At 71.6% G+C, this 15,941-nt stretch overlaps 2 protein-coding genes across 7 annotated transcripts; both read left to right on the top strand.

Annotated features, from left to right (window-relative positions):
- Positions 1-73: 73 nt before the first annotated feature.
- KCNN1 (potassium calcium-activated channel subfamily N member 1) lies at positions 74-12,034 on the top strand. 3 transcript variants are annotated; one of them, XM_054805365.1, is made up of 10 exons: positions 74-325; positions 5,391-5,506; positions 6,762-7,196; positions 7,281-7,376; positions 7,462-7,880; positions 10,190-10,331; positions 10,442-10,552; positions 10,653-10,780; positions 11,464-11,533; positions 11,650-12,034. In XM_054805365.1, exons 3-10 carry the CDS (start codon positions 6,819-6,821, stop codon positions 11,920-11,922), a joined length of 1,617 nt encoding a protein of 538 aa, XP_054661340.1. In that variant the 5' UTR covers positions 74-325; positions 5,391-5,506; positions 6,762-6,818; the 3' UTR covers positions 11,923-12,034. The 3 variants fall into 3 exon arrangements, with proteins under 3 accessions (XP_054661340.1, XP_054661338.1, XP_054661341.1); XM_054805363.1 differs by lacking the exon at positions 74-325 and adding an exon at positions 901-1,066; XM_054805366.1 differs by lacking the exons at positions 74-325; positions 5,391-5,506 and adding an exon at positions 6,165-6,265.
- Positions 12,035-13,188: 1,154 nt separating this feature from the next.
- OCEL1 (occludin/ELL domain containing 1) lies at positions 13,189-15,906 on the top strand. Of its 4 annotated transcripts, none has more exons than XR_008574287.1 (5): positions 13,189-13,267; positions 13,768-13,895; positions 14,298-14,461; positions 14,582-15,225; positions 15,392-15,527. XR_008574287.1 is itself a non-coding variant. In XM_054805577.1 (5 exons), the coding sequence occupies exons 1-5, from the start codon at positions 13,255-13,257 to the stop codon at positions 15,509-15,511; spliced, it is 654 nt and encodes a 217-aa protein (XP_054661552.1). In that variant the 5' UTR covers positions 13,189-13,254; the 3' UTR covers positions 15,512-15,906. The 4 variants fall into 4 exon arrangements, 3 of the variants coding, with proteins under 3 accessions (XP_054661552.1, XP_054661554.1, XP_054661553.1); XM_054805577.1 differs by having other exon boundaries at positions 14,582-14,810; positions 15,392-15,906; XM_054805579.1 differs by having other exon boundaries at positions 14,639-14,810; positions 15,392-15,906.
- Positions 15,907-15,941: the final 35 nt, after the last annotated feature.

Raw genomic sequence — 15,941 nt, forward strand, 5'->3', positions numbered from 1 at the left:
GCGGTGGCCGGGGCGGCGGGGAGGAACCGGGAGCTGGTGTGCGCGGCTGCGCGTGTGAGCGGAATAGCAACGCCGCCGCATCGCCGCCTCGCGCCCTCCGCCTGTGCGCTGGGGAAACCGAGGCACGGAGCGGCAGCGTGGGGCCAGGTGGGACCGTGGGGCCGGAGCAGAGGCGCCCGCCCGCCCCCGGCCCCCAGCTCGTCCGGCCGTACCGGCAGAACCTCCCGGCAGCCCGGGCTCACCGTCGCGCCGGCACGTGCCGACGCCAGGCCATGGTCACCGGTGGCAGCGCTCGAGGGGAGCGGAGGCTGGGGTCTGCCTGCAGGTGGGTGCACGGGGGGGGGGTGGGCTGGGGACCCCCTCTGGTTCCTGGGGACCCCCCCCTCCAGCTCCTGGGGACCTGCTGCTGCTGGGGAACCCCCTGGCTCCTGGGGATTCCCCTGGGTCCTGGGGATCCCCCGGCTCCTGGGGACCCCCCCAGCTTGTGGGGACCCCCAGCGCAGCGGGGATGGAGCGGGGCAGCGGGGGGGTGCCCGGGGGCAGCACGGCTCTTTGGGAAGGGGAAGGGGATGCCATGGGGGGCTGACCTGGGGACACCCTGAGGCTCTGGGGGTCCGGGGCAGGCAGGGCCCATTTGGCTGCCCCTGCTCCCACCCGCTGCGCACCCCACAGCCCCCGGTGTGTCGGGGAGCCGGGGGGGGGGTGGATTGGGGCAGTGGGGCGCTGGAGGCAGCCACGGCGGTGACAATGAGGACGCGATGGGAGTGACTCTGTCCGGCTAAAAATATCCTCCTCCCCCATCCTCCGCCAGCGCCGCGGCCTCAAGGTCACTGCCCGCCGTGGCGGGGCTGGGGGGGGGGATGCGGGGGCGTGGGGCGGGGAAGCCCCCGGCCCCCCCCCCCCCGCACCGCGGCTCCCACACGCGCCCGGGCACGGCTGCCGTCGCCACCGCCGCTCTGCCGCGCAGAGAGCTGCCAGCGGCTGCAGCCCCTGCGCCCCGGCCCATGCCCCTGCCACCCCCCGGGCACCCCGGCTCGTCCCGACGCTCCCCATAGCGCCGTGGCAGGTGAGCGGGCGCGGGGGTGGCAGCAGTGGGGGCCCCCAGGGACGGTTTCCCCCGGCTGTGGCTGGGTGCCTGGGTGGGGGGACACCGGGGACGCCCTGCCTGCGGTGCATCGGCTGCTCTGGGCAATCCCCAGCTGCTGGAGTCAGGGGAGCACGGCGGGTCTCAGGGCTCGGGGTTGGTGCAGCCGCGGGGACTGAAGCTGCGAGGCTGCATAGGGGAGCGTGGCTGAGCGGGTCTGGGGGGCCCTCAGTGCTCCCTGGCAGCGGGGTCCGGCTGCCGGCACAGCCCCGGTGGGGGACACGGCCCTGGGACAGCTCTGGCCAGGGGATCCAGCCCCACGCTGCACCCATCACAGCACCCACCAAAACCGGGGAGACCCCGTGCCGCGAACAGCCTCGGTCGATCTGGCTGTGATGCCGGGAGCCGGCCATGCCGGGGCGGCGCAGCCGGTGAGACACGGGGGCTGACGGGACCTCGGGCCGTGCGCGGTGCCAGGGCTGCGCGTGGTGTTTGCTGGTGTAAAGTCCAGGGCTGGTGCTCGGGGCTCCCGCCGGGTTCTGGCACCGTGCGGCGCTCGTGGCTTCGACGTGCCAGGGAGTGCCCGGCGTGCCGCGGTGCAGCCGTCGAAGCTGTGGGTGCTGGGGCCTCCCTGCCCCTCCTGACCTTCCCTGTGACCTTGGGCTGCCCCTGGGGACCCCGTGCAGGACTAGGGACCGCGGTGGCTGCGGTGACACTGCCACGGCGGCGGGGACCACCGCCCCGCAGCACAGGGACAGGGCTCTCCAAAGGTGCTTGCGAGATTTGGGGACCCCCCCCTCGCCCAGGGGCTTGTGGCAGTCCCAGGGGCAGCGGGGACACCCGTGTCCCCCCCAGCCGGCCCTGGGCGGGGGGTCTGTGGTGACCCGGCGGGGGCAGCCAGGCGGAGCGGCTTTGTCCTTCAGCTGAGCCGAGCTGCGTGGGGGAGGCGGCGGGCGAACCCGGCGCAGCGGCTTTGTCTGGGGACCGCGACGCGGTGGCGGCGGAGGGGGGCGTGGGGAGCCCAAACCCCCCTCCCCGAACCCTGCAGCACCCCGCACCCCAGCCCCAGGCACCCGCCGGGCTCGGCGCAGGTAGGGTGTCCCCGTCCGCGTGTCCCCTCCTGAGGTGGGAGGGCTGGGGTTGGGGTCCCCCTTGGGCTGGGGGTGCCTCGGGGACCCCGGCTGCCCCCACCGGCCCCGGGGCCACCGGTGCTGCCACCGCCATTCCTCCGGGGCCTGATCCAGCCCCAGGGCGTCTCGGTGGGGCTCAGGGGAGGGTTTTTCTCAGGGAGACCCCGGGACAAGCCGGGGATTCCCCTGTGTCGCAGCGGGGCCGAGGAGGTTCGGGTGTCCCCACGTGTCCTCGTGTGTCCCCACGCGTGTGCCAGCCCGCGTGCCTCCCCCTGCGCCATGGGACCTTCGGACACCCCCACAGCCCCACGGGTGGGGATGGGCCAGATCCTGCGTGGGGCGAATCACCCCGGTACCGGGCTCTGCCCCTTTGCACTGGCCCCGACGTGCTGGGGCAGACACGGGGTGCCCGGGGTACGGGGACGCGGCTGCTGGCATCCCCGGGGCTGCCTCGGTGGCAGGGCTTGGCTCGGCCGTCCCGGTGCTCTTTGGGGAGCCCGGTGACCTCATCCCGGTGACCTCATCCTGGTGCTTCCGCCAGCCCCAGGGGGGGCTCAGATGGTCCCGTGCACCCCCAAACCAGGCTCAGCCCCCCTGCCCTTCCCTCGGGGGGCAGCGGCAGTGGCACACCCCCCCATCCAGCTTTGTGCCGGCGGGTGGGCAGCGGTGTTTGCGAGGGCCGGGGGCTCCTGCCGGCACCGACAGATGCTCTCCAGCCTGGGACATATGGCCGGGGCTTGGCAGCGGCGGGAGCCGCGGCCGCCCGAGGAACCGGGGCCACCGTGGGGAATTTGGGAGGCCGGGGGGGGCTGTGAGGCGTCTGACGCGCTTCGTGCACCCGGCAAGCCCCGAGCCCCCACGCCAGCTGGCGGGAAGCCCCTGCGGCCCCAGGCGAGGGGCACGGCGTGGGTCCCACCGCCCGAGCACCCCGTCCCCTGCACCACGGCGGGGTGGGGGTTCCCTGGTTCCCCAGCTCCTTCCCCCCCTGTACGGCAGCGGGACCGTGGCCGTGCCGCCCGGCTGCTGGCATGGGACCCGCAGGCATGGCCCGGCCGCGACCGCAGCTCCCCCAAATTCCTGCCCTGCCCTCCCCAGGACCGCGATTCCCAGGCAGGAATTAGCGACTGGGTAATAAATAAATCACCAGCCAGGAGCCTTCGGCTGCCCGCTTCTATTTTTAGCTGCACCCTCCTCCTCTGCAGTTGCTCCCAGGCAGCAACGCTGCTCCGGGGCACGTGGGGAGCGGGGGGTCCCACCGCCACCCCACAGCCACCCCCAGGGCACCGGGGCCTGCTGCGGCCCGGCCATGTGGGGGGGTCAAATCCCATCCCCCCCCACCCGTGTCCCTGCTCCGTGCAGGATGAGGAGGTGCTGCCCCGGCCGGGGACCCCTGAGGACCCCCGTCCCTCCCCAGCCGAGGGTCTTGCCCCAGCCAGCTCCTCTTTAAAGCCCGTGACATCCCGTGCCCACCCAGGGCAGCCCCCCCACACCTCTCCCCAGCGACCCCTACACCCCCCCCGGGGAGATGAGACTTCGTGGGTCCCCGTGTCCCATCCCCGAGCGCTGCGGCGGGTGGCGGGAGCACCCTGCGGCCGTGCGGAGACACCCGGGCTGCGGCGGTGGGTGTCCTGCTGCCGCATCGCCGCCAACCTCCCGGTGCGGGAGCTGCCGAGAGCCGGGACGCTCGGGGCCGTTGCTCAAGGACACGCAGCGGCCATGGACAGCAGGCCCCGGCCGGGGGCGGGGGGGGACCTGCCACGTCCCCGTCCCCGCGATGGGGCTGTGGGGGAGCAGCGCTCGGCGCCCCTGCGCTGCGCATCCCACCCGAGCATCCCCGGGGATGCAGCCACCGGCCGTGACGTCCCCATGGGGACAGGGACCCCTCGGGGCTTCGCAGTTTTAATCAACCCTCCGGGCGCTGAATCCTGCCGGAGATGTCCCCATCGATGTCCTGACGGGGAAGATTTAATAGGGCCCATTTATGTTGCCATTGATAGAAGCTATTAGTGAAACGACCACGGAGCGATGGTTAATAAAATATTTACTGTCATCCGTCTGGGAGGGCTCTGGGGGCGGCTTCACCAGCCCCATTCGAGGTGCCAAAAACTTTGCCAGGCCCCGGCATGGCTCTGGCATCTCCGACACCTCCGTGGCAAAGGGAGCCCGGGGTCGGCAGCCCCGGGAGACCGCTTCCCCCTCCGCCCTGCCCGCTGCGTATTTTTCTCCCCAACCGAGTATTAAAAAGAAATCGGAGCCCATTTTCCTGCAATAAATTTGGCAGAATGGAGCGAAAATGATCTGGCTCTGGAGGGGAGCCAGCGGCCCTGGATACACACCGGTGAGCAGCTGGGCGCTGGAGCCCGGCCACGCAGCCTTTGCTCCCGCAGGTAGCAGGAAACCATTGGCCCTGGCTCCGGAGCATCCCCCTGGGGGGGCGGGGAGGGGGTCTCAAAGCCCTGCTGCCCCCCGCCACGGATGGGGGGATGCTGGTGGCGGCAGCCCCTTCCCGGGCATCCCTGCACCGGGGCGGGGGGGGGGATGTCGGCGCAGCGGCGGCATTTGTAGTGGGGGTGCTGGTGCCGGTTGTTTTAGCCGGGACGGGCTGCAGCAGGAGGCCTGAAATTTGGGGAGCTGCCCCCCCAACCCCCCCCCGGGGGTACGGCCCCGCTGGGGGGCCAGGGGAGAGGCTGCGGGGACCCCCCAGCTTCCCCGGGCGAGGAGCCCTGCAGCAACCTGCCCCGGCCTGGCCCTCCAACCGGGGTGGCGCTGCCGGTGCCATCTGCACCGTGGGCTCCACACGGGGATTTCGGTGCCCGTCGTGCGGGGAGGGGCTGTTGGTGCTGGGGGGCTGCAGGAGGGCGCAGGGCCAGGGGCTCTGCCCGCGTCCCCCCGGTGCCCCCCGGCCCTGCCCTCCCCTTACCCCAGAGCCGAAGAACGTGGCTCCGCTCGCCGAGTCCCCGCTCCGACGCCCCGGTTGCTGGCGGGGGACTCAGTGCGACACCGGCAGCCCCCCTGCCCATGGCCCCGCTGTGGCCCACGGACGGGGTGACCCCCCCATCCCGGGTGGCAGTGCCAGGGCGGGACCCTCGGCCGTGTGCGGTGGCTCTGGGGGTCCACGGCACCGCGGGCGAGGGGGTTCGGGGCCCCCGCTAACGCCACGTCTCCTCTCCGGCCAGGCGTGGAGGGAAGCCCATGGCACCCGGACCCCCGGACCCCCCCCGCACCAAGCCCCGGCCCCGCAGCCCCTAACGCCCCGAGGCCCCCCCCGGCCGGCCCCGGGGAGCCCGAGCAGGTAAGGGGGTGCGGAGGGGCTGGGGTGGGCAGGGCTGCGGGTGCAGGGGGCTGCTGCGGTGTCGGGGGGGGTCACGGGGGGGTGTTGGGGCGCTGGGGGGGGCGTTGGGGTGTTGGGGGGTGCGCTGGGAGTGATGGAGGGGATTACTGGGGGCTCGCTGAGGAGGATGGAGGGGTGCACTGGGGGTGGTGGGGGGGCGCATGGGGGGTGATGGGGTTTGGGGTGCAGGGGACCAGCGCCGCGAGGCTGCAGGGTGGGGGGGAGGCGGGGGCGTGCATGGGGGGGCGCTGGGGGCGTCATTGGGGGGCTGAAGGGTGTGCGCAGGGGTGTGGCGGGGGGCTGGTGGGGAGGGGCTGCCAGGGGGTGTTTGGGGGTGCCTGGGGGGGGGTTTGGGGGGGACTGGGGGGGTTCGGCGGGGGGGTGCCGGGGGTGTGAGTGCTGGGGGGGCTGTGGGGGCCGGGGTCACACGTGCTGGTGTGTGTGGGTGCGGGGCAGCGGCGGGGTCTGGGGGTGCGGGGGGTGTCCGGGAGCGCACGGGGGGGGCGGGGGGGCCGCGGGGGAGGCGGGGCCAGCGCTCGGGGGCGTGGAGAAGGGCGTGGCGTGCTGTACGTCACGGGGGGCGTAGACTGTCTCCGCCAATGAGGGGCCCCGCCCCGCCTCCGCCCCGCCCCTGAGCGCTCCGGTCCCGCCGCCGCGCGTCCCCGGGACCGAGCCGGGCTGCAGCGGTGGCGGCGCGGCCCCGGCCCGGCCCGGCGGCAGGTAGCGGGCAGCGGGCAGGGCAGAGCCGGGCCGGGCCGGGCCGGGGGTGGGGTTGAGGTTGAGGTTGAGGTTGAGGTTGAGCCGAGCCCACCGGGAGCCCCGGCACCGGGAGCCCCTGGGGCGGCGGGGGCGCGCAGCTGGAGCCCGTTACCGGAGCCCGTTACCGGAGCCCGTTACCGGAGCCGTCCCGGGGCCGCGAGAAGGGCCCAGCGCCGGGCACCGGGGGCACCGTGAGGCCGGACCCCTCCTGCCCTCGCTGCTCCCCGCCCCCCCCGGAGGCGGCAGAGGGGGCGGCCGGGCTGCAGCGGCACCGACCCCTGGGCGGGGGACACGTCCCCCGTGGGCAGGGCACGTCCCCGCCGCGGTCGAGGCTGGCACACGGGCACCATGTGCCCCGTCAGCTGTCGCCCGATGCCGGGTGGGGTGAGGATGCTGATCCCGGGGACACCCCCCCCACCCACGCACCCCCCCCCCGACACCGTCCCCTCTCCCGCAGGTCGCCCCTGCGCCGCTGAGCCATGCGGGATCGCCCGGCCCCCTCCTCGCCAGAGCCATGAGCAGCTGCCGGTACAATGGGGGGGTGGCACGGCCCCGGGGCCCCCTGAGCGCCTCCGCCCGCACCCTGCACCCGTTGGAGGGGGAGACCCAGCCGCTGCGGCCCCGCCGTCCCCCCGGCCTCGAGGTGGTGGTCTCGCGGCCAGAGCAGCCCGGGGGTCCGGACCCCGGCTTGACGGCGGCCCCGGGACAGGATGCGGCCGAGGAACGGGGACGAGGACCCCGGAGGAACCAGAACATCGGGTACAAGCTGGGGCACCGGCGAGCCCTCTTTGAGAAGCGGAAGCGCCTCAGCGATTACGCCCTCATCTTCGGGATGTTCGGCATCGTGGTCATGGTCACGGAGACGGAGCTGTCCTGGGGCGTCTACACCAAGGTGGGGGTCGTGGCGGGCGGGTGGGTGGGCAGGCAGGGGGCTGGGGGGATCCGGCCGGGCTCACGCCGCCTGCTCCCCTCGCAGGAGTCATCGTATTCGTTTGCACTGAAATGCCTTATCAGCCTCTCGACCGTCATCCTCCTGGGGCTCATCGTCATGTACCACGCCAGGGAGATCCAGGTGAGGGGCACCCACCCGTGGGTGCTTGCCAGGGCCGCGACGCCCCGGGGGTCCCACCGCCCACCACCCCCTTCTCCCCCCTCAGCTCTTCATGGTGGATAACGGCGCCGATGACTGGCGCATCGCCATGACCTACGAGCGCATCTTCTTCATCGCCCTGGAGCTGATCGTCTGCGCCATCCACCCCATCCCCGGCCAGTACCTCTTCACCTGGACGGCGCGGTTGGCCTTCACCTACGCCGCCTCGGTGGCCGACGCCGATGTGGACATCATCTTGTCCATCCCCATGTTCCTGCGGCTGTACCTGATCGGGCGCGTCATGCTGCTGCACAGCAAGCTCTTCACCGACGCCTCCTCCCGCAGCATCGGTGCCCTCAACAAGATCAACTTCAACACCCGCTTTGTCATGAAGACCCTCATGACCATCTGCCCCGGCACCGTCCTCCTGGTCTTCAGCATCTCCTCCTGGATCATCGCTGCCTGGACAGTCCGTGTCTGCGAGAGGTACGGGGGATGGTGCTCAGCGGGGCTCCTGGGGGGGCGGGGGGCGCGCGGGGCTGGGGCGCAGCTGAGGACACACGGTGCAGACCCCGGCGAGGCTGGGGGGAGAGAAGAGGCCCCTTGGAGAAGAGGCCCCCGCTCTCTGGGCAGAACCTCCTCGGCGGGACCCTCGTGTGGTGGCCACGACGGTTTTGCCAAACAAAACCCGCTTGCTGGGGCGAGGTGGGGGCGGCCGGACCCCCAGGCTGTCCCCTGACCTCTCCCGAGCCCCTTCGTGCCCCCCCGGGACACGGCAGGAACCCTTCTCTGCCGGCCAGGAGGAGCTGGGGGGGGTCTCACGGAGGGGACCGAGCCCTCGCGCAGGATGTGGCCCGTGCTCCTCAGCTGCTCCCGCAGAGATGCCGGGGCCGGGATGCCCGCGCCGGTGCCCTGCCCGTGCTCGCCCCTTCTCGGCCGCTCCCTCGGACACGCGTTAACTGCTCTTGTTTTCCCTCCCTGCCCGCTCTGCTGCTCGCAGGGACAAACTGTGAGTCACCCCAGGGCCCGACAGCGCGTCCTGCGCGGGACGGGCCCCCCGCCCCAGCCTCGTGCTACCCAGAATTTAGGATTAGCTGCAGCCGGCGGGTTGGGGGGTGTCAGGGTTGGGGGGCCGGGGAGAGGGGGCAAAGAGACCGTGGGCACGGAAAGGGGCTGGAGCCCTTTTCTGCTTGGAACCTCAGCAGCTGCTTTCCGCCCCCCCTGTGCCCCCCCAGCTGGGGCGGCCGCGGTGCCCAGCCTGGCCGCGGGCACGAGCCGGGGGTCCCGTCGCAGCGGGCGCGGGCGGGGGGGTGCAGAGCGTGGTCCTTCTGCCCCGGCTCTCGGGGTGCTCTCGGAGGGGTGGGCTTGCTGCAGGAATCGCTGGGGGTCCCGGGGCGGCCCCAGAGGGAGAAAAACCCCGGCAAAGAGCGGAGCTGCGCTGGAGCAGCCGGGAAGGAGCCGCTGGATCCTCCTTGTTTGGAGCTGGAGGCTGAGGCTCCGCAGGGCTTTTGCTCGGCTCCGGCGGTCGCTGTCGCTCGGCGTTTCCCCTCCTGAACGTGCCCGGTCCGGGTGCGGTGAAGGAGTTCCGGGTGCCCCTCGGGAGGATGGGGGGAGCGGGGAGTACTGCAGCCCCCGCTGTCCCGGGGAGCATCACCACGGGGTGATGTCCTGGTGCTGCTGGCCCTTTGGGGACCGACTCAGCCCCAAGTAGGGAGCGGGGCCGGCTCACCCCCTATGCACCCCAATACCAGCCCACCCTGGGGTGCGGGTCCCCCCCGGCCACGCGGTGCCCCCCAGCATCGCCCCGCCGCATCCCTGGGTCCCGCCTGAGGTTCCAAGCCCAAACCGCGCGGCCGTGCCCGGGGGCCAGGCAGAGGGACGCAGCAATCCTAAATTCCTTGCCGCACGCTTGAGTTCACCCCGGCTCGCTCCCGTCTCCCCCCTTCCCTTTCCTCACCCCTGGCACCCATTTTCCCAGCTCTCCGCTGCTCCCCGCATGCCCCCCCATCCCGCTGCCCGGCTTGGCTGCACCCAGCGCCCGGCCCCACTGCTCCGTGTCCCCCCCAGCCGGGCTCATCCCTGCCAGCGGCGGGGGCCGTGTCCGGGGGTCCCTCGGGGAGGGGGCGGGGGGGCACAGCCATCTGCACTCGTGGCATCAGTGCTGGCCACGAAATCTCAAAGCACAGTGTCCCCTGCTCCCCCCACAGTGACGCCCACGGTGGCCTCGGGGCCCTTTGTAGCCCTGGGCTTGCTTGGGGGGGTGGGGGGTGGGGCAGCTTGCTGGGGTGGCCACCCAGGAGCTCATGGGGGCGAGGGGTGCTCTGCGCCGGCCGTGTCTGTGCAACCATCCCCCATTTTGCAGAGATGGGGTGTCCCCTCCCCAGGGGGGTCCGGTCTGATGGTGACACCCGTGTCCTGTGCTTTGGGAACTCTGGGGGAGCTTCAGGAGGCCGGAGGTTGCTGCCATCCGTGTGTGGGGGCGGCTGCTCCCCACCCCTCGTCTCCAGCAGTGCCCCCCCCCCCCCAAACCAGCCCAGCTCCCGGGGACCGCAGCCACCCCAGGGCTTTCCTCCTCCCTGGCGCCTGTGTCCGGAGCGAAGTGTCCCCAGGGTGTCCCCAGCTGCTTTGGGGTCCCACGTGCCAGCGGCGTGGCCGGGAGTTTGGGGACTCTCCTGGCTGCAGCCGCCGGATAGGAAAGCGGTTAAAAACCGTGTGGCAAAGCCGGCGGCGCCACGGGGGGCACGTGGCAGGATCGGGACCGTGCGGTGACGGTGGCTGCGCTCGGCCCTGGGCAGGTACCACGACAAGCAGGAGGTGACCAGCAACTTTTTGGGGGCGATGTGGCTGATCTCCATCACCTTCCTCTCCATCGGCTACGGGGACATGGTGCCGCACACCTACTGCGGGAAGGGCGTGTGTCTGCTCACCGGCATCATGGTGAGCGCCAGGGAGGGGGGCAGGCGGCGGGGCGGGGGGGGGGGGGGATGACGACTCCTGTGCCCCCCCTCTCCTCCCGCTGCCCTCACTGTGGGGCGCTCTGCTTGCAGGGTGCCGGTTGCACTGCTCTGGTTGTCGCCGTCGTTGCCAGAAAGCTAGAGCTCACCAAAGCGGAGAAACACGTGCACAACTTCATGATGGATACACAGCTAACGAAGCGGGTAAGACCCCCCCCCAGCCCCGGGAGCCATCGGACACGGCAGCGCTGGGCGCAGGACCGGCCATCTCCGTCCCTCACCCTGGTGCTCTTGGTGCCTCCAGGTGAAAAATGCTGCTGCCAACGTACTCAGGGAAACGTGGCTCATCTACAAACACACCAAGCTGGTGAAGAAGATCGACCATGCCAAAGTTCGGAAACACCAGCGTAAGTTCCTCCAAGCCATCCATCAGTAAGTGCCAAACCTTTACCTGCTTCCTACGAGGAGGTTTTTCCCTGTGGTGGCTCCGGGAGGAGAGCCAGGCGCTTCGTCCCCTTCTCTGCCCGTGCTGCCCGGACCCCCGGGTTGGGAGCCAGGTGGTCCCTGTCCCTCTTGCGGGGGGGTGGGGACCCCGATGACGCCGGGGTGACCCCAGGGGTACCCGACTGATGAGGCTTGACGTGACCGTGTCTGTCATCCGGCTTCACCCGTGCCGGGGAGCGGGGCTGGGGGCTGCGAGCTCCCGGGTGCCTCCTGCTTTGTGGGGGGGAACCGAGGGGCGCCCAGCTTAGAGGGGGGGGACGCGGAGGAGGTGGGGGGGGCCGTGCTGCGGCTGCTGTCGTCTCCCTGCGCTCTTCGTGGTGGTATTAAACCTGCTGTTGTGTTTTGTCTCTGTTCTGCCCCGTCCCTGCAGAGCTCAGAAGTAAGTCACCCCGCGGGGCTGCTCCTCTCCTCCGTCTGCTCCCGTTTGCATGGGCTCGTTGCTGCAAAATGGGGGGGACACACGGCGCAGCCCCCCCCCAGGGCTGTCTGGGGCGAGGATGGAGGGGCAGAGGCTGTGCTTGCGGGGTGGGGGGGCTGCATGCCGAGGTGCTGGGAGGGGGACTGCATAGGGGTGTCGCTGACCTTGACCCCGCTCCCCCATGTCTCTGCAGGTTGAGGAGCGTGAAGATGGAGCAGCGGAAGCTCAACGATCAGGCCAACACGCTGGTGGACCTGGCAAAGGTGAGCGATGCCGGGGTTGGGGGGGGCCGGGAACCCCCGCTGCAGGGGCTCCCGGTGCTGAGACACACACACCTCCCCCCCCCCCCGCCCCGGCGTGACCCCTAAACTCCCGTCAGACTCAGAACATCATGTACGACATGGTCTCGGAGCTGCAGGAGCGTAACGAGGACCTGGAGAAGCGGCTGGGCGCCCTGGAGAACAAGATGGAGGCGCTGGGGCTGAGCCTGCTGGCGCTGCCGGGCCTGGTCAGCCAAGCCCTGGGGCAGCAGCAGCGCGAGCTCCTGGGGAGCTGGACCCCCCGTCTCTGCTCCGCCACGGCCCCTTGCACCCCCACCCGACCCCCCAGGTCCCCTTCCACCGCCCCCCCTACCTCCTCGGACAGTGGGTGATGGGGGGGGGGTTTGGGGGGGCCAGGGTCCCTCTTATGTCTGGCCATCGTGTGGCTGATTTCAGTAGCTTTGTTCTGTAAAGCCCTGTATAAATTTCCTGCGTTCACTGTGCTGGCGTGAGGCTGGAGCCCCCCCCCCGCCCCGAGCCGTCCTGTGCCCCCCCCCCGGCCAGGTGGGAGGTGAGCCCCGGCCTCCAGGAGGGCTTTTTTTTTTGGGGGGGTGTGGGGGGGGTGTGCACAGGGAGGATGGAGCAGCCCTGGGGGGGATGGAGCAGCCCTGGGGGGCAGGAGGGGAAGGGAGGGGGGAGAAGCCAGGAGCCCTGAGTGTTATGGGGGGTCTGGGGGCTGCCACCTCCGCGTGGGGGGGGTGGAGGTTGGGGACAGGGTGGGGGGGCGCCTGGGGTCTTGCCTGGAGGGCGCGGAGCGGGGGGGGGCAGCCCCCCGTGGTGAGAGCAGGGCTGAGCCCCGGGGGCTGAGGATTCCTGGGGGGGGGCGGGGAGGGGGGGGCTCTGTTCCTGGCTCTGCCACGAAGTGACCTTGGCGAAGTCACGTCACCTCTCTGTGCCTCAGTTTCCCCCATCTGTAAAATGGGGGTGGGGGGGTGGGGAGGGAGGGATTGGGGGGGAGTGGGGGGGCAACGGTACCGACCATTGTAAAGTGCTGTGAGATTCCTGGATGCAATATTCAGCCCAGCCCCCTGCCCGTGGGGTGGGCAAGGACCCTCTGCCGGGACCCCCGCAGCCCCGGCCCCCCCCTCCCCGGGACTGGTCCTGCTCCCCAGCTACGACCCTCGGTGTGGAGGGGGGGCCGGGGGGGAGCTGAGGTGCACATTAAAGGAGGCTGAACTGGACGCGTCGCTCTCTGCTCGCGGCAGCGGGACCCCGCATGGTGGGGGGGGTGGGACAGGGTCCCGGAGGGGGGAGTGAGGGAGGATGCTCGGGGGGGATCTTTGTGGCTCCCCTCATTGCAGAGGCTCCTCCCCCCAATCCTGGGAACCTTGCAGGGGGTGGATGGGCCTGACGTGGGGGCCCCGAACCCCCCGGGGGGTGCACCGAGAGGGCTGGGAGCTTGCAGCCCCCCGCTTGCTGGCACTGGGGCAGGTTTGGGGGGGGGCTCGTAGCAGCGGGTGGGGGCTGTTTGCATGGGGTGAAGGCTGTGGGGGAGCCCGGGGGGAGGCTGGAGTGGGCAGGGGCCGGATCCTGCCCACGCAGGGCCCCGTGTTGTGCTTCGGGGCGGCGCGGTGCAGTTAATGTTTAACTGCTGGTGCCTGTTGCGGGCAGCGGCGGGCAGAGGCCGGGGGACATCGCGGTGAGCCCCGGAACCACGTCCCGCCATGAGACGGGCAGGTAATGGCGGGGCCTCGGGGGCTGGGTGCTGTCCTGCCGGGGCTGGCATGGGGAACGGGGGGGGATGCGGAGCCCGGGGGTGACACGGCGGGGCTGGTCTGCTTGACACGCGTCCAGCAGCACCCGTGGCGGTGGTGGGGACGGCTGGCAGCGATGCAGCGGGGACCCTTCCCCTCCTCCTGCCTGGAGGGGCTGCGGCGGTTCCCTGCTCCTGCGGGCCGGGCCGGGGTGGCAGCCCTGGGACACGCACCAGAGGAGCTCGCAGCAGGGGAGGTGACATCCCCGGGGCACGGTGGGAGCTCGCTGGTGGGTCCCCGTGTCAGCGGCCACTCGTGGATCCCCAGCGAGCGATGGGGAGGGAGGGCGGCTCGGGGCCAGGCTGCGAGCGTGCCCCACGGGGGAAACTGAGGCACATGAGGAGGGCTGGTCACGCTGTGATCCGTGTCCCTGTGCCACGGGGTTTGCTCCTGTTCCCACGCATCCCGGGGCTTCTCCTCCAGAGGGGCTCAGCCCAGAGGCGGAGAAGCGGAGCAGCTGCCAGATGCGCCCAAGGGACCCCCATCGCCCCCAAGCTGGAGGGAGCCGATGGCCGAGCCCACCCGCCCCACCAGCGAGCCAGGGCTGCCGGGTACGGAGCTGGGTGCAGGGGTGCTGAGCCCCCAGGCTGGGCTGGAGGTGTTCAGCCCCACTTCGCTGCTGGGGGGGGCTGGTGGGGCTGGGGGTGGCCGGCCTGGCCTGGCAGCTCACCGCCATCCTCCTGGGGCTGTGCCATGGCCCCCCCCTCACCGGCATCTGCCGCCTGGCAGCTGGGCAGGCAGCCGCTCTCATCTTCCTCTTCCTCACGGTGCTGCTCTGCCTGGCTGGCAGCCTCCTGCCCCTCCAGACATGGAGGCACGGGGTGGCCCAGAAGCACCGGGAGGTCCCCGGGAGTCCCGCCAGCACCAGGAGCGGGCACATCCCTGGGTGGTCCCTCCCGTGCCCCCCGGTACGCTGGCCGTGCAGCGTCACGCCCCTCCCTTGTGTCCTGAAGGCTCCGCCAGCCCGAGCCAGACACGTCGTCTTCGAGGATGAGGTGATGTCACTGGGGAGACCCCCGGGGAGGGTCCCCCCTGCCGCAGACGGGGAGAAGACGGGGGCCAGGTCCGTCCCCCCCGGGCTGGCACCCCGGCCACGCGCTGTCCCGGACTACGTGGTGTAAGTGACTCCCGTGGGGATGGGGGATGGCCACGGGACGGGGTGTCGCGGAGCCCTGGGGACCCACGACACCCAGCTGAGAGGGTCCTGCCTGCCTGGGATGTGCGGGCAGCACCGCAGGCAGCGCCCGGGCTCTCCCTCCCGCACCCTGAGCCTCGTGGCCTCGTGGCGGTGCAGAAAGTACCCGGCGATCCGGAGTCCCCGGCAGTGGGAGGGCTACAAGGGCGTCTTCCAGGACCAGCTGGCGGAATACACGGAGCTGCTCGGGGAGCTCCGCGCCGCGCGGCGGAGGTTCGGGGAGCTGGAGGCAGCGATGGGCCAGCGGCCCCGGCACGCCGGGAGCAGGACGGTGGGTCCCTCGGCAGATGCCGTACGGCTTGCAAGCGGCGTTGGGTGTGATGAGTTGGCTGGTCTCTGCAGGGACTCGGGATGAGCCTGGGGGGCTGCAGCGGGTGGGGGGGACTGGAGGGGACGTGGGGACACCCGGGTTCCTGCAGCTGAGAGGTGCGAGTCGTACCCAAAGGCACCCAGCAGCGGCTGGGAAATTAATGAGCAGCAGCATTTCTCAGCTACGCCCTGGGCGAGGTTTTCGCCGTGCAGCGCGGGAGGAAGGCTGGCTGCCCTCGAGCCCCCCAGGCTCGTTAGCTCCCGCTGCCTCGTTAGGGCCAGGCTGAGCCCCCGGGGGCTCCGGGCTGTGTCTTTCGGCCCCACAGGATGGGAGCAGGGTGGCCCATGTCTGGCACAAGTACGTGAGGAAGAAGAGGGTGAGAAAGGGAAGGGGTCAGGATCTGCTCCCCGAGCTGGGGGGCTGCTGGTCCACGGCCCCCGCGTGGTGCCTCTCCCCCTTCCCCAATGCTTGGGGGGGGTCCCCAGGGCACCACAGGACCCCGGTGCCAGGTTCCTCCCAGCTGAGCACGGTCCGGCCGGCAGGATTCGGCCCTCCTGGAGAAGCAGCAGCGCTGCGAATACCTGAAGAAGAAGCTGACGCACATCAAGGCGCGGATCCAGGAGTATGACCGCGACGCCCGCGACAGCGCCGTCTACTTCTGAGCCTGCGCACCGGCCGGCACCGATGCCGTGGGATGATGACCCCAGGGGGGACCCCGGGGGCTGGGTGCTGGGGAGGGGGCGCTGATGCTGCAGGGATGCACCCGGTGCCCACCCGGCCGTTGCACCCACGCGGGTACGGCGGGCAAACCCACAGGCTCCTCGTGCTGCTGGTTTTGGGGTCCTCTGGGTGCTCCGTGCCCCAGGGAACCTCGTGGCCCCCAGCTCCCCCCGGAGCTGCCCCGGGTGGGTGCTGCCTGTCCCTGCGTGGGAGCCGGGTCCTGGCTGTGCCCCCACCTCACCCCGCGTCACTTGGGGAGAGCACCCCCCACCCCCCGGGACAGTGGGTGCAGCTGCAGAAGTGGCCAGAACTGGTTTTAATAAAACGCGGTGATGTTTGGGGGGGTCTCAAAGCGCATCCTGGGGCACCCAG

The sequence above is a fragment of the Grus americana genome, chromosome 28, assembly GCF_028858705.1.
Source record: "Grus americana isolate bGruAme1 chromosome 28, bGruAme1.mat, whole genome shotgun sequence".
NCBI classification, from domain to species: Eukaryota; Metazoa; Chordata; class Aves; order Gruiformes; family Gruidae; genus Grus; species Grus americana.

Coding starts and splice junctions, on each gene's coding strand:
- KCNN1 (XM_054805365.1), top strand. CDS start 6,819: ATGAGCAGCTGCCGGTACAATGGGGGGGTGGCACGGCCCCGGGGCCCC. Junction 7,881..10,189: donor ACAGTCCGTGTCTGCGAGAG/GTACGGGGGATG, acceptor GGCCCTGGGCAG/GTACCACGACAAGCAGGAGG. Junction 10,553..10,652: donor ATACACAGCTAACGAAGCGG/GTAAGACCCCCC, acceptor TGGTGCCTCCAG/GTGAAAAATGCTGCTGCCAA.
- OCEL1 (XM_054805577.1), top strand. Junction 13,896..14,297: donor CAGCGAGCCAGGGCTGCCGG/GTACGGAGCTGG, acceptor TGTGTCCTGAAG/GCTCCGCCAGCCCGAGCCAG. Junction 14,811..15,391: donor GGCACGCCGGGAGCAGGACG/GTGGGTCCCTCG, acceptor TCCGGCCGGCAG/GATTCGGCCCTCCTGGAGAA.